Here is a 21,074-nt window from a genome sequence, read left to right as displayed (position 1 = left end):
TGCAGGTCCACGTTAGAAATTTTATTCTCTGGAGGCTGGGGCGGACTGAGAGCAAGCCTGGAGTCACCCCTTCTCCGGCTCCTCCTGGGTCTCTTCCTGGGTCTCCTCCTCGTTATTCTCTTGGATCGGACTGTCCCTATGGACCCCCTCTGACTGCCTCTTGCCTGATGACCGCGCGGAGCCCCGACGACTGAACATGGATAGCCGCCGCCACAGTACGGTGATCAGAAGGCTTTCGTTCGACTTAGACCTCCGATTCCGGTTGCCCGGGGAGTCCAACTCCGTATCTCCCGCGCCTAAGGGGACGATGAGGCTGCTCAGCTCAGCTCAGCTCTCCCTTCCCACCCATTCCCATCCAATCTCCTAAGTGAGCCCCTAGGGCAGCTCCCTCGCCCTCTCCCTGGGCCCTCTGTCTGTCTGTGATCCCACCGTCCTCAGAGTCGCTGTCCTTGCCCTGTTCATCGGAGGTCGCAAAGTCCTTGTCTTGGCAGCAGCCCATGGCCCTCCGCAGCCCCGAACTCTGTGCCACCCACGCCAGCCTTCCTGGCTCCAGGCCGGGCTTTTGTGACGTCAGATATCCTGCTGCCCCAGCTCAGGGAGCCCCCACCCCAAGCTACCTCTCCTTTCTCCCATCACAAAAGGCTCAGGGTCATGATGGGTGTTCAGCTGTTTATTTACAAAGTGGGCATAGGGGCTTCAGGGGCTGGTGGACCCAGGCCGCTTCTTCTTTCTTCTTTTGGTTTGGAGGGCCCCCTGGGTCTGTTTCAAATCAGGGAGCTTCCGCTTAGCAGCTGCCTCCAAGGACGCCCAAAGTTCATCTGTTTCTGTGTCTTCCGAGGGTACCTTGTTGGGATCCTGAGGTTCTTTAGGCTCATCCTGGCGAGGGGGAAGAAAGCTTAGATGGCACAGTTCCTGACAGTCCAGAGCAAAGGAGACCCTAGCTGAAAAACAACCCCTCTGTGTACCACCATCTTTATTCCCTGCTCCCAGCAACCATTGACATCCGTGCCCTTAGGTGTATCACCCTTGGCAATAACCCTGTCAGGATGTTAATTGTTAACACCCCTCAGAGAAATTAAGTAACTTGGCAGGTAAATAGATAGCCCCAGGTCTGTGTTCCAGTTGTTCCACCTGCCTCCTTTTTCTCTCCACAGGGAAATCCTCACATCTATGCCCTTGGCTCCCACACTCCCAGGCCATCTGCTCACCTCCCAGTTATCCCTGCCTGACAGGAGGACGCAGTTCAGCTGAGACTTGAGATAAACCTGCAAAAGATGAGAGGCCTTAGGGAGCACAGGCATGCTGAGACAGAAACATCAGTGGCGGAACACCCAGCAGAGGGGTCCACAAGACCATGAGATAGGCAGAGGGAGTGATCTCACCTTATGCTCCAGGCCCCGTGGATTCTGGATCCTGTGTACCCTCAAGACTCTGTCCAAGCCACAGGAGGCTAGTAGGGGCTTTGAAGGGTGGCACTGCAACCCACGGACACTGCCTGCCAGTCCCTTCAGACAGCCCACTAGGCGCCCTGGAGAAGGGGGAGATATCAGTGCTCTCTGACCACCAGCAACCATTAATTGAGTGTTTTGTGTACATTTCAACATTTAATCCTCAACATAACGCTGAGACCGAAGTTAACACTAATATTTCTATTTTATAGGTGAGAAAACTAAGGCATGGGAAGTTGAAATAATTAGTCCAAGGTTATATAGCTTTAGAGAAACCAGGATTTGAACCCAGGTAATCTGGCTCCTGAATTAGGGCTCACTGGCTCCACTGCACTGCCTTTCCACCCTGCCCCCACCCCTCCCCAAAACAACCCCTAGCCAAACTTACCTTGCCGGAAGTCAATTTCTGCCAGCTGCCCGTGCGTGTTGCCCACGATCACTGAACTGAGGTGGAAACCAGAGGCAGATGCAGTCAGCATGAAACTACTGGAGCCCTTCCCAAACCCCACCCTCCCATATCTTCCCCTCTAAACACTCACTTGCCCCCAGGAGTGAGGGTCATGGCTGTCAGTGGGTACTCTCCATAGTTGGTCTCTAGGACTGGCCGGCGCTGGGGGGAGGCTGGATCATAGACCCGGACCTAGAGGAAGGCTGAGACATCACAAGAGTATCCTCACCTTGCACCACCCTCTGGCATCTCTGTATCTTCACCCTCTCCTCTGGATACTGCTTTCTTGTTTATGACCCACTCTCAGAAAAACTTTCTCATTTGAAATGTATGCCTCTTATCTGAGTGTTGAAGTGTGGGGGAGAGCTGCTTAGGAACATGAATGGACACGGCTGAGAGGAGACGTCCTCCAGGCTTGGGGTGTGAACATTTCATCCACCAATACTCCCATGTAGGGAGGAGTGGAGGAATGGAAAAGCAAGTAAATCCAGTAATTAGTGGGTGCTGAATTTCAAGCAGAGAGTTTAGCCGGAGGGAGGGAGGGAGGAGAGGAGATGCCTTCATGTGTTTTGAACAAAGTATAGCACCAATATCAGACTTCATTGTGCAAAAGCAAAGGAAACAGGGCAAATACAGTGGTTCAGCCCTGCCTGTGTCTCAGGACTTCAAATGAGACAAACCATAAAGATCCCCTTCATGTAAAGCTAAGGAGCTGAGGCTAGAGATGGGACGGTCAGGCCTGAGTTCTGAAGCAAATCAGAGAGGCTACATTAGGACCAAAACAAATGATACCCAGTGTCTTCTCATGATACCTGTACCCTGTGGATCCCACTGTGAAAGGGACACACTCCCTGCTCTCCTCTCTTCCAAGTGGGAGGAAAAGGAAACCCCATAATTTAGGAAACTCCATTCTTTTTTTTTTTTTGAGACAGAGTCTCACTTTGTTGACCAGGCTAGAGTGAGTGCCGTGGCGTCAGCCTAGCTCACAGCAACCTCAAACTCCTGGGCTCAAGCGATCCTACTGCCTCAGCCTCTCGAGTAGCTGGGACTACAGCCACGCGCCACCATGCCTGGCTGATTTTTTCTATATATATTAGTTGTCCAATTTCTTTCTATTTATAGTAGAGACGGGGTCTCACTCTTCTTGCTCAGGCTGGTTTCGAACTCCTGACCTCAAGCAATCTACCTGCTTCAGCCTCCCAGAGTGCTAGGATTATAGGCGTGAGCCACCGCGCCCAGCCAGACACTCCATTCTTGAATCAGTAAAGGAAGGTCACAGGCTCAGCGATGGGGCTGGAACAGATGGAGAAGCGCTTGCTCCTCTGAGAGCTCAGGATGGTGAAAAGGGCAGCTGTGCCACACCATGGGGCCCAGTTCTGCACAGGCAGGCTGTTTCTCAAGAAGGCTGCTTTAGCCCAAGAGGAGGTAGGGATGATGAGGTGGCACCTCACCTGGTGGTACCCTGTGCAGGTTACAAGCTTCTGTGACCCAGGGAGGAACTGTATGTCTTGGTCCCAGATGGGAACCCGCAGGTCCAGCCAGTCATTCCGCACCTGGGAGTGTGGGTACATGGGGACAGGGTTGCTGGGGGCTCAGTGTGCCCCTCCCATCCCCTCCTTCATTACCCTCTAAAGACCATCTGGTCTCTGACTCAAAGTGGCCTCGGACTCCCTCAACCTCAGATCCAGCCCCTCCACACCCATTACTCACATTCTTGGCCCTGAACACAGGTTCCTCAGACCCCTGTAGGTCCCACACCTTCAAGGCATTCTCCTTTCCACCTGTGGCAACCACATGGGGGTGTGCTGGGTCTTGGCGCATCCTACACACCCCAGGGCCCACCCTCAGTTCCAGGAGCTGAAAAGAATGGAGATGAGAGTCACTTCCAGGGTCCTTAATCCTCCCTCCTCCAAAGCCTGCATTAGGCTTCTACCCTGACCCTACATTCCTCAACCATCAGGGCAGGGGAGGCTTACTGGGTCAGAGGATGCCTCCTTATCGCCGTCACGCCAGACTCTTAGAATCCCAGAATCCACACATGTGATGAGGGTGCTACATGCAGAGGGAGGATAGAGTTGGGTTGAAAAAAAATAAGTCAGTAGTCGGTTATTAGCACTTAACATTGGTGTCACTAAAGTTGGCATACACCCCCCAACTGCTAAATTTGACTGGCTTAAAAATAAAGTGTAGGGCCAGGCATGGTGGCTCACGCCTATAAACCTAGCACTCTGGGAGGCCGAGGTAGGAGGATCGCTCAAGGTCAGAAGTTCGAAACCAACCTAAGCAAGAGCGAGACCCCGTCTCTACTATAAATAGAAAGAAATTCATTGGCCAACTAATATATAGAGAAAAAATTAGCTGGGCATGGTGGTGCATGCCTGTAGTCCCAGCTACTCGGGAGGCTGAGGCAGCAGGATCGCCTGAGCCCAGGAGTTTGAGGTTGCTGTGAACTAGGCTGACACCACGGCACTCACTCTGGGCAACAAAGCAAGACTGTCTCGGAAAAAAAAAACATCACTCAAGAAGTCCAAGTGAGTCTCTCCCAGGATCTACACAGCCTGGGCCTGTGTTCTTTCTCTTTTTTCTTTTTCTTTCTATTTTTTTTTTTTTTTTTTTTTTGAGACAGAGTCTCACTGTGTCGCATGGTCTAGAGTGCCATGGCATCAGCCTAGCTCACAGCAACCTCCAACTCCTGGGCTCAGGCGATCCTCCTGCCTCAGCTTCCCGAGTAGCTGGGACTACAGGCATGCGCCACCATGCCCAGCTAATTTTTTTTTCGATTTTTAGTTGTTTGGTTAATTTCTTTCTATTTATAGTAGAGACAGGGTCTCGCTCTTACTCAGGCTAGTCTCGAACTCCTTAGCTCAAGCGATCCTCCGCCTAGGCCTCCCAGAGTGCTAGGATTACAGGTGTAAGCCACCGCGCCCGGCCACCTGTGTTCTTTCTTACACCTGTCCACCCTCCCCAACTGGGTTCAGGCTCTGTATCGCTTGCCTGGGGTGTGGCAACAGTGTCCCAGTTGCCTGGTCTCCAGTCCCTCCTCCATACTCCTACAGGTTCCCAACTCTGACCATGGCAGATCCTGCTCAAAAACTAATAACTCCCCACCATCTATAAAACAAAAGTGCAAATCTCTCAACCTTTACATTTAATCCCAACCTAATACAATGCCCATCTTGTATTAAAATGCTTCCTTGGCATCAACCTCCAAATGCTATTTATCCTACTTATGTACTCTGTAGCCTCTACTCAGGCAGTACCCTTTTTCAAGAATGCCCCCATCCCTTACTCCACCTGTCAAAATTCTACCCACCCTTCAAGACCCAGTTCAACCGTCCTATCCCCCAGAGTCTTTTCAGACTTCACCTGTCAGAATTACTACCAAAATCTATACAGCGTATCCACAGTCTTCTTTTTTCATCTTCTGAAGAAAGCTGGGCCAGGCTAACCTAACACTAGCACCCTCCTATTTTTCACTTTGGGAGCTTCATCACTTTGTTGGTGGTTGCTAATTCCCCTTTGAAAGCATACTCAAAACTATTCAATGACTTGCTCAGGATTTCTCAGAGGGTTACAAAAGAGCCAGGAGAAAAACTCTAGAGGATGCAAACTTTTCGAAGACAGAAACTTCACCTGCAGCCCCCACACTTCACCCAGTGCCTGGAACTCAGTAGGTGTTGTTCGATAATTGTGCGTTAAAGGTAAGAACTAACGAAGGCAGAAACCCAGCTCCCTGTCACTCATCTCAGGCCGCGTCATCTAAGGGTTTGTCGCCATTATTCCGTTATCCTCAGGGAGCCTCAACGCTCTGCCACTGCCTGAGCATTCAGCAAGGAGGATCGATCTTACCCGTCGGCCTGGGCGAGGCCCCGGAACGTGCCTTCCCCGCCGGGGCAGTGCCTCTGACCCTGGAACGTGCCCTCCTGGATATTGAAGTGCTTTACTGTCCTGTCTGCGCAGCCCACCAGAATCTGCAGGCAGAGCAAGGCGGGATGGCAAGGAGAGCGAGGTTGCGGCGTCCCGGGCCCCGAACTCCGACCCAGCCAGTGGCCACTCACCTGGGTCTCTTCCCCTGCGCCCCAACACAGAGCGGTCACCGCCTCCTCTCGTCGCGGCTGTCCCGCCGCCGTGAAGTTCACGGCTTGCTTTCGTTGAAGGTTCACCCCTGCGGGTCGAGGGCGTCAGTCGCGCCGGGGTCGCGAGCGGAAGGCCCCCGCACGTCCCGCCGCCCGACTCAGTCAATACCAGACCGCGCCACCCACCTTTCAGGATTCCAGTCTCGGTGCCGACCCACACATGGTTCCAGCGCGCTGCGGCAGACGCCATGACAGAAACCGGAAGTTGACGGCTCGCACTTCCGGCGCAGGATGTGCGCCACAGGCGGCGCCCAGCCGGATCCGATCTTCCCAGTCGCTGGGGACTTAAAAGGCCCGAAGAGTGAAGTTCCCCTGCTTGCCCTACTTTTTTTTTGCTTCAGGAAAACTAAATCAGGAGATTCTTGTTTATGGAGATCTGAAGAATAAATTGATCATTTTGCACTTGGAGTGGAACGCATCCTTCCTGAACCGCGATGCTGGATGGAGCCAGCCCTAGTCCGTCTCCCTGCTCCATCACGTAATGTCATGTAATGTTTTCTTTCCTTTTTTGTTTCTTGAGCCAGAGTCTCACTCAGTGGCCTAGGCTAGAGTGCAGTGGTGTCATCATAGCTCCCTGCAACCTCAAACTCCTGGGCTCAAGCGATCCTCCTACCTCAGCTGCCTCAGGAGTAGCTGGGACGACAGGCTCGCACCACCACACCCGGCTAAGTTTTTCTATTTTTAGTAGACACTGGGTCTTGCTCTTGCTGAGGCTGGTGGCGAACTCCTGAGCTCCAGTGATCCTCCCGCCTTGGCCTCTCAGAGTGCTAGGATCACAGGCGTGAGCCACCGCGCCCGGCCTCCTGTAATGCGTTCTGTACTATTAGACAAGAAAAGAGCCCACTTCAGGAACGAATCAAATCGTTAACGAGGTCTATGGCTTCATTCTGGAGTGTCAAAGTCACAAAGCAAAGATGGGAAAATGCGACTGACGATCTTAAAACACAACTCTGTTTTGGAAAATGGAGTGAGTTAGGGGCGTCGTTTTTTATTACCTCGCACTGAGGCTTCGCGATGATAAAAAAATTAGCTCAAACTTAGTAAAAATCTGTAAAGTTAACAGAAAACAATACTTCTCCTAAGGGTAAGTTAGTTGCAGCTATAAAATATAACGCTCCTCTTCTATGAATGACAACTGTTTTCTCCATGAGAAACTTTGTTCAAACTGTACTGTTTGAAATTATGTCGGTAAGAATAAAGCAACTTTGGCAGATCTCGCGGATCTCTGTCCACAGAGAAGCAGCCTTAATTTCCAATTCAGCTACAGAGCTTGAGATAAGGATTATCTGAGCATAACATTTCACATTTATTTTAAACAAGAAACAGTATTCTGGGTCCACTTCACAGTCCACAGCTGATCTTGACCCCTTTGCACTTAGAGCCCTGGGAGCAAAACCCGACCATATGAGAGTCCCCTACTTTGTACTGAGCCTACCAAAATACTACTTTATTTAAACAAAGTTAAATCTAAACTCCACCTTTCCCTAACGTGCTATAACTGTATTTTCCTTCATTTTGTGAGACACCCAACAATCTACTCTTATATGCAGCCTCCCTTTTGTACACTTCAGGACACACCGGGTGTTTTAGGCTGATTGGGCTAGACCAGTAGTCTCCCATACAACCTTGTATAAATCGATGATAGCTAAACAAAGACAAAAAAGCTAAGTATTTTCTCTCTCATATGCTAAATTAGGGATTTAAAGACCACACACCATTCGTATAATAATAACCAGCCAAGCGTAGAGCGAAGCTGCTCCTTCACCTCCCATTCAGAAACTGTCCAGCGGTAAAGAATGCATAAAAAAACCTGATAAGCAAAATACTGGCTTAAAAACCGCGAAAACCAGCCGGGTGCGGTGGCTCACGCCTATGTAATTCTAGCACTCTGAGAGGCCCAGCGTAAGCAAGACTCTCCGTCTCTACTAGGGAAAAGAAAGAAAGAATTAGCCAGTGCAGTCGTGTATGCCTGTAGTTTCTTTCAGCTAAACGCCAGGCTCATCGTTTGAGCCCAGTTAAAGTCGTGAGCTATGATAGCACCACTGTACTTTATCCAGAGCGCTTGAGTGAGACTCAAGAAACCCATGAACAGTACCAGCCACAACTTCAGTTTCGCCTACGCTCAAACCCCACAGACTGCAATGCACTTCCTTTTTCAGAAGACCTTCAACAAAACTTACAACGGTCTCTTGGTCTTAAGCATGAGGGAAATAACACAAACCAAACCTTCCAAGACAGAAAGCACCTTAACTGTTAAAAAAGCATCACACTGCTGCCGGGCGCGGCGGCTCACGCCTGTAACCCTAGCACTCTGGGAGGCTGAAACATCAGCATTGCCTGAGTCCAGGAGTTTGAGACATACTAGGCTGAAGAAACTACGGCACTGTAACGTAAACAACAAATTGAAACTCCATGACGAAAAAGCAAAAGTGCATCATAAAACTCATTTCCACAACAACAAAGAAATACACCAAGAAAATGAAACAATTAATGCCTTGTTCTAACTTTGAAAACAGTCTTATTTCCCCCAAGGGGGGGTGCACCGTTCCTGGAAGCACTGCAATACCAGGTCGATGCGTGGAGTGGACGGAGCAAGCTCCTATTCCATCTCCTATTTCCAAAAATCCATTTAATATATTGTCCTCGGATAGAGGACGTATCAGATATTAAACTGATAAGAACAGATACTACACTTGATCTTAGCCAAAAGGCCGAGAAGCGATACCAGACAACTTGTCTCCCAGCCACCCTTAGTCTCCGTGTCCCTTTTACAGTTGTGGTGATTTTCATGATGTTAAATATTAGATTATTTCCTAATACATACCATTTCCAAAAACTAATTTTTCATTATTCTTACTTCATAACAGGAACTTGACTTTTGGAAATAGACTTTAAATCGAGTCCTTTATTGCTTCGCCCGCCCGCTCACCGAACAGCATGCTTTGCATAAACCCGTCCCTCCGCTTTTTTACATTCTTGGGATTGGTCCACACAGCGGTCGTGATCTCAAAGCCGGAGTGGTCTCTTTCTTTCCCAGATTGTGGCGTCAGTTTCCCTCCCGCCTAAAGGTTTTCGGGCGCTCCCTGGGACGGCGGGACGGCCGGTGGTGGCGCCCCTTTCCGGGACATTTAGTGGGGGAGGCCGCGGCGCGAATTCAGAACACAGGTTCTGGGGCCCAAAGAACTGGGTTGGGATCCTGCCCGCCAGCTCCTGACGTGATGACATTGAGGCGCTGCCCAAGCTCTGTCTCCCCTGCGAGACGGCGGAGTAGCGACCCGCACCCTTGGGGGCGCTGTGGGAACTGAGGGCGCCGCGCCAGAGACTCTGGGCGCGGCCCAGTCCCAGGCCTGACGGCGCAGTTGGCCTTTATGACTGTCCCTGCGGCCGCCGGCCGGTTCCCTTCCGCACCCTCCGCGCCGCCTACCGCACCCTGACTTTACCATGACCTCCACCCCGTCCACGGACAGGGAAGGATTCCCTGAGAAACCCATTCCTTAGGTTCTTGATTCTTTTTTTTTTTTTGAGACAGAGTCTCACTCTGTTGCCCCAGCTAGAGTGCCGTGGCATCAGCCTAGCTCACAGCAACCTCAAACTCCTGGGCTCAAGCGATCCTCCTGCCTCAGCCTCCCGAGTAGCTGGGACTACAGGCATGGGCCACCATGCCCGGCTAATTTTTTCTATATATTTTTAGTTAGCCAATTAATTTCTTTCTATTTTTAGTAAAGACAAGGTCTCTCTCTTGCTCAGGCTGGTTTCGAACTCCTGACCTTGAGAGATCCTCCCACCTCAGCCTCCCAGAGCGCTAGGAGAGGTTCTTGATTCTTGAAGAGGGGTCCTGCCGTGGGAGAGAGGTGAGGCCTCCCACTCCCGCACTCTTTAAATGGTGTTCTTTCCAGGCCCACCGAGAAACCGCGGGGCCTCTCCCCAAAGGCAGAGACAGGGCTGTTAGAAGATTGGGATGGGGGAGTGTAGGCAAAATTTAAACAAAGCAGATTATTTTTATTGCTCAAAGCAAAGCTCGGGTATAAGGAGGGATTAATGTCAGGCCCTGGCTGAGAAGGGACTTGACGTGTTGTTTCCTTAGAAACTATATTAACATAAATATGGAATGTTTTGTTGGAAACCGCCTTATTGGGTTGGAAATAGAGGTAGCGTCTGTGTCAAAGCTGCCGTGGGCCGTTTACAGGACGGGGGATGAACACAGAACATAATGACACAGACACACAAGGACAGTTACATGACTCGAGTACCCAATGCACTGGTCACTTTATTTTTATACCCTCCAGACCCAATGTTAGTTCCTTGTACTTGAACATCTGAGCATAGCAGCCATAACCATTAATTCTGGAGTTGTATCACAAGGGAACAATGGTCCCATGATCTCAGACCTTAAAACAGTTACTTAAGGTGCCAGACATAGCTCAAAAGCCAAGGCTGAGATAAGCAACATGGAGCAATGCAGCCATCTGAAGAATTTTTTCTTCTGTTTCCCAGCCAGTGTCCAGCCCCCACAGTTGTGTCTGTCTTAGGCTGCCCCTCCCTTGAGGAGTCTTACCCGTCATTGACTACCAACCATCTCATGGGGCCGGGCCTTGGGAATGTTCTTCTTATCTTTATGGCCTCCAGACTCCCACCACCGGGGCCCACCATGTGGGAGCTGGGCAACATTTGCTTACATGCATAAACTCAAGCCTCTTATCATGTCACGAGGCAGCAACCGTGTCTGAAGAAAATGCTGACTACCGCTGCGTCATGCAGCACACGTACATTACAGGCTATAGTGAATGATTAGTATAAGGCATAACGCCAGAATCAGCCCCCAACACAAAGCGATTCGCTTGGCTGAGATCCTTCAGGCAAGAGTTGGACAATGGGACGTCACATTCTCACTGATCAGATTTCAACCAACAAAGTTTCTGTAATCTGTGATTTTATGTCCTTGGTGTTAATAAACAAAAGAAGTTTCTACAGTATACTCATGCCTCCAGGGAAGGGCCAAATCAAGGAGGTATAGAAGCAGGTAGAATTATGCTCCCGCCAAAGATGCCCACGTCCTAATTCCCAGAATCCCAGAGTATGTCACCTTACCTGGCAAAAGGCACTTTGCAGATATGATTGTCATTTGCAAAGGATGTTGAGATGCTGAGATTATCTGGCTTATCTGGCTGGGCTCAGTGTAATCACAAGTTTCTTTATAAGGGATGGAGGGAGGCAGGAGAGTCCTGGTCAGAGTGATGCAGCTGAGAAAGATTTGAGCAGCTGTGGCTGGCTTTGAAGACTGGAGGAAGTTACCAGGCAGACAACACGGGCAAAGCTGGAAGAGACAAGGAAAAGGATTTGCCTTTGGAATGCCTCCAGATGGAATGCAGCCCTGTCCCTTGATTTTAGCTTATTGAGACCCATTTTGGATCTCTGACCTCTAGAACTATAAGATGATTAATTTGTTTTGTTTTCAGCCACTGAGTTTATAATACTTTGTTACAACATCCATAAGAAATTAATACAGGGCAAAAACAAACTTCAGTTTCTTTTGGTCCCAACCTTTCCCAAATTCTGCAAGATCGAACCAGGGGTAACCAGCCACAGCCCTCTAGCTGAGCAGGTTCAGCCCAGGCTACAGTGCAGCATGCAGGAGGTGTGCCGAGGTGCCTCCCAGTCCTGGAGCACACAGAGCTCCTGGAGGCTGTCCAGGCTTGTCTCAGCAGCCTGCTGTAGCCCTCTTTCTCTCTGAAGCAAAAGGGGAGTAGAGAGTCACTACTCCACTGTCACTCTGTTACCTACCCCTGCTTCTTCCTGCAGGGGCCAGGAGGCCGATAGGGCCCCACAAGAACTTAGAAATATTGATATGCTTACTCCCTGGGAAGCCATTTATTCATTTGTTTATGCTTATTGAGCAAACATTGTACGATAAATCAGGCAAACTCATGGCCTTCATGATGTTTTTATTTTTTTTTTTTTTTTGAGACAGAGTCTCGCTTTGTTGCCCGGCTAATTTTTTCTATATATGTTAGTTGGCCAATTAATTTCTTTCTATTTATAGTAGAGACAGGGTCTTGCTCTTGCTCAGACTGGTTTCGAACTCCTGACCTCGAACAATCTGCCCACCTCGGCCTCCCAGAGTGTTAGGATTACAGGCGTGAGCCACCAGGCTCGGCCTGTTTTCTTTTTTTTAATGGTACTTTCCTCCATGTTTATAAATTGATGTAAGTTTTCGAATGTTTTTTCTTCCCTTAAGAGGCAGATGTTATAAACTTTAAAAACCAACACAACATAGAGTAGGTTGGTGTATTTGCCTTACACAATTTTGCATACAATTTCTGGCGGGTGATTCTTAGAGCCCCGCTGAAGCTCATTCAACGAATCTACAAATTAACAACCACAGCCCTAAAGAAACAAGAGAACCTGACTGAAGGTATCCAAACATCTAGAAGAGGCCACATCAATCCAGAAAGGGTGGTCAGAGTGAAGGAACAAGATCTGGAGATCCTAGAGGCCCCTGTTGGCAGCCTATTGAAGGGCTGACCATGTCTTGGAGACCTGGCTCAAGGACTTAAGAGTGGCTAGTGGTGACTCTGGCTTGGAGTTGGGGAGGCCCTGGGAAAGAAGTACTGGCTCTCCTGTGGGCCACCAACCTTACCCTGGCTAATTTGTATTAGCTCCCTGGTTCTCTAGGAATTTGAGTTTTCTCTTATCTATACTTTCTGCTGAAATGATCTCATCTGGGGTACTGGCTTGCCCTCCCATCTATTCCCTGGTGACAACTGTTTCCACGTCTCCAGCCTGACTGGTCAATGGTGCCAGGCACCATTCCTGGTGCTTTATATGTATTAACAACCTTAAGAGATTCTCTCTTGCCCCCTTTTTATTCCCTTCTTTTCTCCCTTCCCTCCTCCATCAGTCAATCCTGTTGCTTCTACCTCCAGAATGCATTCTGAATCGCTCCCTTATTAAAGAGATAAATTGGTACTATTTTCTTCCCTCATTTGCAACAGAAATAAACTCAGGGCCCATAATCTCAGCACTTTGTTTTTTATTTTTTAATTTTTTTATAAAATAATTTATTATAAAATTTTTTATATCTCTTTTTGCTGACTTCATATTACTTCCACAGCAATATTTTTTATTTTTTTGAGACAGGGTCTCACTTTGTTGCCCAGGCTAGAGTGAGTGCCGTGGTGTCAGCCTAGCTCACAGCAACCTCAAACTCCTGGGCTCAAGCGATCCTCCTGCCTTAGCCTCCCAAGTAGCTGGGACTACAGGCATGTGCCACCATGCCTGGCTAATTTTTTTTTCTATATATATTAGTTGGCCAATTAATTTATTTCTATTTATAGTAGAGACGGGGTCTCGTCTCTCTCTTTTTTTTTTTTGAGACAGAGTCTCGCTTTGTTGCCCAGGCTACAGTGAGTGCTATGGCATCAGCTTAGCTCACAGCAACCTCAAACTCCTGGGCTCAAGCAATCCTACTGCATCAGACTTCCGAGTAGCTGGGACTACAGGCATGTGTCACCATGCCCGGCTCATTTTTTCTATATATATTAGTTGGCCGATTAATTTGTTTCTATTTATAGTAGAGACAGGGGTCTCACTCTTGCTTAGGCTGGTTTTGAACTCCTAACCTTGAGCAATCCGCCTGCCTCGGCCTCCCAGAGTGCTAGGATTACAGGCGTGAGCCATCGCACCCGGCCTATCCCAGCACTTTCGAAGGCTGAGGCAGGTGCATTACTGGAGCCCCAGAGTTGGAATTTGCAGTGAGCTATACTCAGGCCAATACACTCCAGCCTGGGTGACAGAGTAAGACCCTGTGTCAAAAGAAAAAAAGAAAGAAAGAAATTGAGGCACTGCAGCATGGTAAGTGACTTTCTTACGGTCACGCAACAAGTAAGTGGCAGAAGCAGGCCGGGTGTGGTGGCCCACGCCTATAATCCTAACACTCTCGGAGGCTGAGGAGGGAGGATTGCTCAAGGTCAAGAGTTCAAAACCAGCCTGAGCAAGAGCGAGACCCCATCTCTACTATAAATAGACACAAATTAATTGACCAACTAAAAATACATAGAAAAAAATAAGCCAGGCATGGTGGCGCATGACTAGTCCCAGCTACTGGGGAGCCTGAGGCAGGATTGCTCGAGCCCAGGAGTTGGAGGTTGCTGTGAGCTAGGTTGACGCCAGGGCACTCTAGTCCTGGCAACACAGTGAGACTCTGTCTCAAAAAAAAAAAAAAAGTGGCAGAAGGAGACTCCAAATCTGATGGTATATGGATTACTGGTATATGCAACGGCCTAGAGACTTTGTTCTTTAACTAATAGACTGCGGCTGTTGGGTTACATGATGATTATCGTAGCATTCAGTTTGTGTACAGAATAGATGTGGCTTATCTGCCTTTTCTTAGAAACAGTTCTAAGTAAGAGTTATTATTTACTTATTTATTTTTGAGACAGAATCTTGCTTTGTTGCCCAGGCTACAGTGAGTGCCGTGGCGTCAGCCTAGTTCACAGCAGCCTCAAACTCCTGGGCTCAAGCAATCCTTCTGCCTCAGCCTCCCAAGTAGCTGGGACTACAGGCATGCGCCACCATCACTGGCTCATTTTTTCTATATGTATTAGTTGGCTAATTTATTTCTTTCTATTTATAGTAGAGACAGGGTCTCGCTCTTTCTCAGGCTGGTTTCGAACTCCTGACCTCGAGCTATCCACCCGCCTGGGCCTCCCAGAGTGCTAGGATTACAGGTGTGAGCCACCGCACCTGGCCTAAGTAAGAGTTATGTGTTCCTGTTTTAGTAGGTAAACAAAGTAATTAACAAAACTTGTGACTCCTTGGGGAGCCTGGACAATTCTATACCTTGTGACTCATGATTTTTTTCACGTGAAACCCTAATGATCTGTATCACAAAGTAGAGAATAAAAGCGGGTGCTGGACTTCAGTCGGTACCACCTGGCCCATGGGAGTGCTGGTGGTCCCCCAATTTCCCCACATCCTTATACCTTTTACCCTGTATCCATGTCTCTCTTTCCCATCTTGTGCAGCGCACACTGCCTGGGGATCCGTATGTATTGGGGGGATCTCGAACCTCCGATACACACCAAGGCAACCTGGCTCTGGAGCCCACATCTTAAACCCTATGCCTGCTTGACTCTTCTTGGATGTCTGGGAGGCATCTCAAATTCAGTAAATCCAGAATGATTCTCTCCTTTCCTACTGGAATTTTTTTTTTTTTTTTTTGAGACACAGTCTTACACATTTGTTGCCCAGGTTAGAGTGAGTGCCATGGTGTCAGCCTAGCTCATAGCAACCTCAAACTCCTGGGCTCAAGCAATCCTTCTGCCTCAGCCTCCTGAGTAGCTGGGACTACAGGCATGAGCCACCATGCCCAGCTGATATTTTTTCTATATATATTAGTTGGCCAATTATTTTCTATTTATAGCAGAGACTGGGTCTCACTCTTGCTCAGGCTGGTTTTGAACTCCTGAGCTCAAACAATCCGCCTGCCTTGGTCTCTCAGAGTGTTAGGATTACAGGCGTGAGCCACCACGCCTGGCCTGGAATATTCTTTATGGTCCGCCTCCATCAGTCAGTCCTGTTGCTTCTACTTCCAGAATGCAATCTGAATCACTTAAAAAATATATATATATATTTTTTAGCATACCAGGATGCATTAAAAAAATAATAATAAAAAAAAAATTTGAGTTTCACTTTGTTGCCTGGGCCACTTTGTTGCCCGGGCTAGAATACAGTGGCATCAGCCTAGCTCACAGCAACCTCAAATTCCTATGCTCAAGCAATCCTCCTGCCTCAGCCTCCTGAGTAGCTGGGACTACAGGCATGCGCCGCCATGCCTGGCTATTTTTCCTACATATTTTTAGTTGAACAATTTGTTTCTATTTATAGTACAGATGGGGTCTCGCTGTTGCTCTAGCTGGTTTTGAACTCGACCTTGAGCAATCCTCCAGCCTCAGCCTCCCAGAATGCTAGGATTATAGGCATGAGCTACCACACCCAGACTATATGTAGTTTTCATATTACCTGGCTGGATACTTTCTGGACAGTCCTTAAGCCATGCTGAAATTCACCTTATGATCCACTGACTTAAGGCACACAACTCTATACCCCACAGGCTAGCTATTTCCTCCTGTACTCTCTTCCCCAAAGTCAATGGAAAGGCAGATTTGGTCAGCAGTGATTCATGCCTGTATCTCAGCATGCTGAAGCCAAAGTGGGATTGTTTATGGCCAGGAGTGCTTACTGCTATAGTTAAACACCACTGCACATTAGCCTAGGCAAGACTGTCTCAAAACACAAGGGGCAGCCGGGCGCGGTGGCTCACGCCTGTAATCCTAGCTCTCTGGGAGGCCGAGGCGGGCGGATTGCTCGAGGTCAGGAGTTCAAAACCAGCCTGAGCAAGAGCAAGAGCAAGACCCTGTCTCTAAATAGAAAGAAATTAATTGGCCAACTGATATATATATGTAAAAAATTAGCCGGGCATGGTGGCACATGCCTGTAGTCCCAGCTACTCGGGAGGCTGAGGCAGGAGGATCGCTTGAGCCCAGGAGTTTGAGGTTGCTGTGAGCTAGGCTGACGCCACAGCACTCACTCTAGCCTGGACAACAAAGTGAGACTCTGTCTCAAAAAGAAACCAAAAAACCACAAGGGGCAGCTAGACACCGTGCTAAGGATTCCTATGTAGGAAGTGGGTGACACAGTAAGCCCAACACAGCCAATAAACCTTTCCTTTAATCGCCATGTCTTCTTGCCTGGCCCCTAGTGTCTTAATTCAAGTGGGCTGAAGTCATTTAAGGTATAGCTAAAATGCTGCTGAAACCCTACTAGGGCTTCATGTGGGATTCCTACAGTAGGGGTACATGAGGAAAAATCCCCTTAAAAATACAATTAATCTAGTTGAATACTGCTTCCTTAGTCTTAGAAATCCAGCATTAGGCAAACTGCTACACTAAGCACATTCTCAGGGCTTATTTCCTTGTGCCCAGCTAGACCCACCCAAAGACATGAATCACAGTACATGTTTAAAAAAGTAACTTTATTGTGAAAACTAAGACATGACAGTATACTCAGACAGCTAGGTTGTACAACAAAGGACTTACAAATTCCCTTTCTGATGGTCTCCAATTTATTTAGTGGAAAATCATGAGTTCTACAAATGTAATGGAGGAGAACTTTATCTTTGCATGTTATCTACATAAGACCCATATTCACTCTGGGGTGGAAACTTATGTCGAAATTATCACATTGGGGCCCTATGCCTCAAACAGTGAAGCAGGGGCACAAATGCACTCAAGGATGCAGCAGCTCATTGTTGGTGGCCACTCAGGAGGAATATTACTGAAATCAGTCTCTTGTCCAATTAAAGCTGTAGTTATGGCTTGTGGTATAGGAAGTCTGGTGTTGGATGAGCTCCTATTGCTTATCCCAAGGGCAGTGCTTGTTTAGCTGGTGGAGAAAAACGAAAAATCTCATATGACAGTTGGAATATTAAGTGTAGGGATGGGTGACTTAACCCTTCCTGGTATGGACTCGGGCATTGTTTACAATTTATCATCTTATTGCCACAAAGAAGCCATTCTGATTTCTATTTTAACATTAATTTGTCATTTATATCTAAACTACAAAAGGGAAGGGGGTACAATAAAGCATGTCTAACCTCTTGTCTTGTCATGGCCAAGAATGTCCCCTTGATCAAGAGGGGGGGTCCTCTTCAGTAATTTGGGGAGCTCAGAATTTAAGTTCTCACTTCTTACTGAATGAGAAAGCATAAATGTATGCACGCACCACTCTATAACTTCTAAGTTTACAGGAGGGTACTCTAACTTATAATCTATTAAGGACTAAGCACCAATAAATATTTGAGCAGATACCTACCATTCAGGTGTGTGTTTTGTCCTTTTCTCAGACCTGGAAAAAAATAAACAAATGTTTCAACAAGTGATGATTCTTCCCCTGTCCTTGTACAGAAATCCTTATGAGCCCTCAGACAGTTCCTTCTGGAACAAACTTTCCTCTTCTCTCCCAGCCAGTCTCAGTGGGTTCACCTTTACAGGCTCTGGGACTGGGACAGGAAGTAAGACGTGTGAATGTTTCTTCATCGGGAAATTTTAGCTTAGCCCATCTTACATTTAAGTTTATTTACCTCTAATTTCAGTGTAGAGCTCTGCAGAAACATGACTTAGTTTCCCTGCAAAATAAATCAAGAATTGAGTTTCTCAACCACTCTGTTGCTTGGAAGACAGATCTGTATAGGTTATGTAATTTTCAAGACACATTTTATAGAAACCACTAGTGTGAAAAACTTTCTAATTAGCTGTAAAGCCTACTCAATTAACTTTGTTTTAGAACTTGTCACTGCAAGGCAAGCTCAGTTCAGAAAATACCTTTCAGTCACAGTGATCAGACTGGGGCGGTATTCAACTCATCACTGGTGAGCAGAAATTCATGACAAGTAGTTCACGAATGGCTTTACATAGCCACCCAGACCAACTGCCACAACACACATAAACTGACAGCTAATTTTATTGGTAAGTGTTGCAAGGGCATTTACCTCAAATCATTTCAAGTGCTTCAGACAAGGCGCTGGACCTGAAACAAACAAGACCAAGTTATTACTAATGTTTATATCCTGCGCTAAGTTGTTCCCACTTAAGCCATCATTCATATAAAATCAGATTTCCAATTCTCAACAGCCAAGTCATCAGCCGAACGAGATTCCATGTAAGTCATCATATATAGACCTAAAAAGGCATTTTTCCCTACTCAATACACTGCACACATGGAGCATATATTGAAATCACTCACCTTAGAACCAACAAGCAGGTTACTGGTCATAGTACCTAGGGGAAAAGAAAGCCATGGGTAAAAGGTTCCCTAAAAATGCTATCTCTTCACTCCCCTTTTTCTCCAGTTTCTCAGGTGTTCACGTGTTTTCATTGTCAATCATAGTGAGCTAGTTTGATTCATCACAGAAACTACCTACTCGTAGCATAAATCTTAAGAAACAAAAAACTAACCTCTCAACTTCAAAGGCTTTTCAATAGACACAGGAACAGGCTGCCCCTTAATTAAACAAAATCATTTAATTAGCAAAGCATCCAAAACAGCCGTAGCTATTCTAGCTATACTTGTCAATGGACATGCCAAGAAAAACTAAGAGCTATCTTTAAGCATTTGCTATACCTCAGACAGTTCCTTAGGGAACAAGTTCTCATCTTCTCTCCTAGTTACCCCAGTGGGTTCACCATTACTGGCACTGGACCCTGGGCAAGCTACAATTGAGAAATACTTACCACGTTCAACTCTTCCTAGAAGCTTGACCCTGGGCAGATCGGCTTGCATCTAGGAGAAATAAGTAGAGGTCAAGAAACATCACTACAGGCAATTAAGAACCAGATAGCTTTATGGCTCAAACAGGCTTCAGTGACAAATACCAAAAAGGTAAAGCCAATTTTGGGATAATGAGCTCAAATACATAATCCATTATAATATCTAGAGAATCAACTTACCCTAAGATAGATGGACATACTATCATTGGGATGATCTGGAAAAAAGGGAGCAAATGGTTATTTTAAAGTATCAGGGTAAAACAAGATTTCTTCATCAACACCACTGCCATCAGAACTCTAACATGCTATTAACTGTTGTACCTCACAGAGCATCAGCTTATCAATTCAAATCATCTGACAGTGATGTGATATGTGGACAAAGGAAGGGCACACGTTCACAAAGACCCAACTTTACTGCTGAGTTGTGCTCTCCCTCCCCAGAAAAATCACCTCAGGAGGGATAAGATGAAAGGAGCAAAAATGCAACATCACTCTGCCGACCATTTTGCCCTCCTGATCGTCGAGACCATTTACAAGACGACATACCCTGAATTCCCATTTGGCCAATTACCTGTATTCACCCTGGCAGGCAGTTGAGTTCCTCAGGAAGGGTTATGAGATGCTGGAGACAGAAAAGGGAGGCAATGTATGTACCTAACAGTGGCCATTCAAAGACCCCTGAAAATACCCCTGGCCCACTTCTCAGTAGTAAGATGACATCACTTCTAAGTTCAGTCATATGCTTGTCATTTTGAGTTCATCATGGAGTGGTCATCTAGTGTCCCCTTCCCAATAATAGCATAAACACCTACCTGGAGCATCATTTCAATGCTGGCTTTGCAGAAAGATGGATCTTGTCTCATAATCCCACCAGTAAGCTCCTTTGAGCTAAACATCTGAAAAACACCAGGCTTTACTAACACTTCAGAACTGAAAACCAGAAGACCTCAAATATTTGCCGCATGCGATGCTACTCAGAATTTTTTGTGCTTTCTCCATTAATTCATCAGAAAGAGAGAGTTCAATTCTTAAAATCATCACCGTAGCACATCCCATAGGACTGCCACATACTCAACGAGAGGTACAAAACCGCCACAAGCACTTACTTCCACGAGTGAGCTCTCTTCTATTCAAACGTGCGCCGGAACCCTGTAGACAAGAGCCCAAGACACCATAAGGTTAATACCCGATATGTGCAAAACGCTGTTTTCTGGAGCAATGGCCGAGTCGAAAGCTGTGCAGGGCCCGTCTCCTCAGAGTTACTTATCCTCACGGAACTCAGTACAGGTCTGTGACAAGGTCCTCATCATAGGGAGGGCCACGAGCACTGCCCGCCATCGCCATTTTGTCCTTCACAAAGCCCCACAGCTGCTTCGATGCCTCGAGGCCACGGACTACACCTTATCCGTCCCCCGCCCTGGCCACCAACCAGGTAAAACCCAGGTCTAAGGCACGCCACGCTCGCACGATCATTTAAATGGGTGGGTGGGGGAGGAGAACCCACAAAATGCAACAGCTACAACACAGACAATAGCACTCACCAACAGTAACACAAAAAACGAGAACGACCAGCCGACGGGAGACACTTAAATAGCTCTCCGCAGAGGCCCCTGGGATTTGAGGGCGGGACTCTATTGGGCGCACGCGCATATGGAGACGTCATGTGAACCCGGGGAGTTGTGGGTAGAGAGTTTCAGGCTATGGGGGCAGAGAGGAC

The 21,074-nt window shown here is 47.5% G+C and overlaps 2 protein-coding genes, 2 long non-coding RNA genes and 9 other non-coding genes across 16 annotated transcripts; 1 reads left to right on the top strand and 12 right to left on the bottom strand.

Moving 5' to 3' along the window:
* Positions 1-6: 6 nt before the first annotated feature.
* On the bottom strand, positions 7-561 carry TEX54 (testis expressed 54). Its single transcript, XM_076001806.1, has 2 exons — positions 430-561; positions 7-296 (listed from the first exon to the last, which is right to left on the bottom strand). The coding sequence occupies exons 1-2, from the start codon at positions 497-499 to the stop codon at positions 64-66; spliced, it is 303 nt and encodes a 100-aa protein (XP_075857921.1). The 5' UTR covers positions 500-561; the 3' UTR covers positions 7-63.
* On the top strand, positions 104-1,570 carry LOC142870583 (uncharacterized). Its single transcript, XR_012918922.1, has 2 exons — positions 104-215; positions 1,155-1,570. It is a non-coding gene; the product is annotated as an uncharacterized LOC142870583 (long non-coding RNA).
* On the bottom strand, positions 656-6,299 carry WDR74 (WD repeat domain 74). The gene is made up of 11 exons (XM_012778186.3): positions 6,159-6,299; positions 5,955-6,061; positions 5,746-5,867; positions 3,873-3,948; positions 3,607-3,753; positions 3,348-3,449; positions 1,988-2,088; positions 1,837-1,892; positions 1,383-1,528; positions 1,209-1,265; positions 656-876 (listed from the first exon to the last, which is right to left on the bottom strand). The coding sequence occupies exons 1-11, from the start codon at positions 6,220-6,222 to the stop codon at positions 697-699; spliced, it is 1,158 nt and encodes a 385-aa protein (XP_012633640.2). The 5' UTR covers positions 6,223-6,299; the 3' UTR covers positions 656-696.
* Positions 6,300-8,564: 2,265 nt separating this feature from the next.
* LOC142870679 (U2 spliceosomal RNA) lies at positions 8,565-8,755 on the bottom strand. Its single transcript, XR_012919040.1, has one exon. It is a non-coding gene; the product is annotated as a U2 spliceosomal RNA (small nuclear RNA).
* An 8,289-nt stretch (positions 8,756-17,044) lies between these two features.
* On the bottom strand, positions 17,045-20,926 carry LOC105878571 (uncharacterized). Of its 4 annotated transcripts, XR_012918921.1 has the most exons (13): positions 20,899-20,926; positions 20,464-20,506; positions 20,170-20,253; positions 19,929-19,979; positions 19,538-19,572; positions 19,322-19,370; positions 19,046-19,091; positions 18,834-18,868; positions 18,580-18,617; positions 18,172-18,216; positions 17,904-17,936; positions 17,686-17,781; positions 17,045-17,474 (listed from the first exon to the last, which is right to left on the bottom strand). It is a non-coding gene; the product is annotated as an uncharacterized LOC105878571 (long non-coding RNA). The 4 variants fall into 4 exon arrangements; XR_001157384.3 differs by lacking the exon at positions 17,686-17,781; XR_012918920.1 differs by lacking the exons at positions 17,686-17,781; positions 19,929-19,979.
* Positions 18,007-18,132, bottom strand: LOC142870801 (small nucleolar RNA SNORD22). The gene has a single exon (XR_012919134.1). It is a non-coding gene; the product is annotated as a small nucleolar RNA SNORD22 (small nucleolar RNA).
* LOC142870800 (small nucleolar RNA SNORD31) lies at positions 18,396-18,464 on the bottom strand. The gene has a single exon (XR_012919133.1). It is a non-coding gene; the product is annotated as a small nucleolar RNA SNORD31 (small nucleolar RNA).
* Positions 18,695-18,765, bottom strand: LOC142870799 (small nucleolar RNA SNORD30). The gene has a single exon (XR_012919132.1). It is a non-coding gene; the product is annotated as a small nucleolar RNA SNORD30 (small nucleolar RNA).
* Positions 18,939-19,003, bottom strand: LOC142870795 (small nucleolar RNA SNORD29). Its single transcript, XR_012919128.1, has one exon. It is a non-coding gene; the product is annotated as a small nucleolar RNA SNORD29 (small nucleolar RNA).
* Positions 19,208-19,327, bottom strand: LOC142870802 (small nucleolar RNA SNORD22). The gene has a single exon (XR_012919135.1). It is a non-coding gene; the product is annotated as a small nucleolar RNA SNORD22 (small nucleolar RNA).
* On the bottom strand, positions 19,642-19,716 carry LOC142870796 (small nucleolar RNA SNORD28). Its single transcript, XR_012919129.1, has one exon. It is a non-coding gene; the product is annotated as a small nucleolar RNA SNORD28 (small nucleolar RNA).
* LOC142870797 (small nucleolar RNA SNORD27) lies at positions 20,055-20,126 on the bottom strand. Its single transcript, XR_012919130.1, has one exon. It is a non-coding gene; the product is annotated as a small nucleolar RNA SNORD27 (small nucleolar RNA).
* Positions 20,327-20,403, bottom strand: LOC142870798 (small nucleolar RNA SNORD26). Its single transcript, XR_012919131.1, has one exon. It is a non-coding gene; the product is annotated as a small nucleolar RNA SNORD26 (small nucleolar RNA).
* Positions 20,927-21,074: the final 148 nt, after the last annotated feature.

The sequence above is a fragment of the Microcebus murinus genome, chromosome 4, assembly GCF_040939455.1.
Source record: "Microcebus murinus isolate Inina chromosome 4, M.murinus_Inina_mat1.0, whole genome shotgun sequence".
Taxonomy (NCBI): Eukaryota; Metazoa; Chordata; class Mammalia; order Primates; family Cheirogaleidae; genus Microcebus; species Microcebus murinus.
This window is presented reverse-complemented; position numbering and strand designations above follow the sequence as displayed.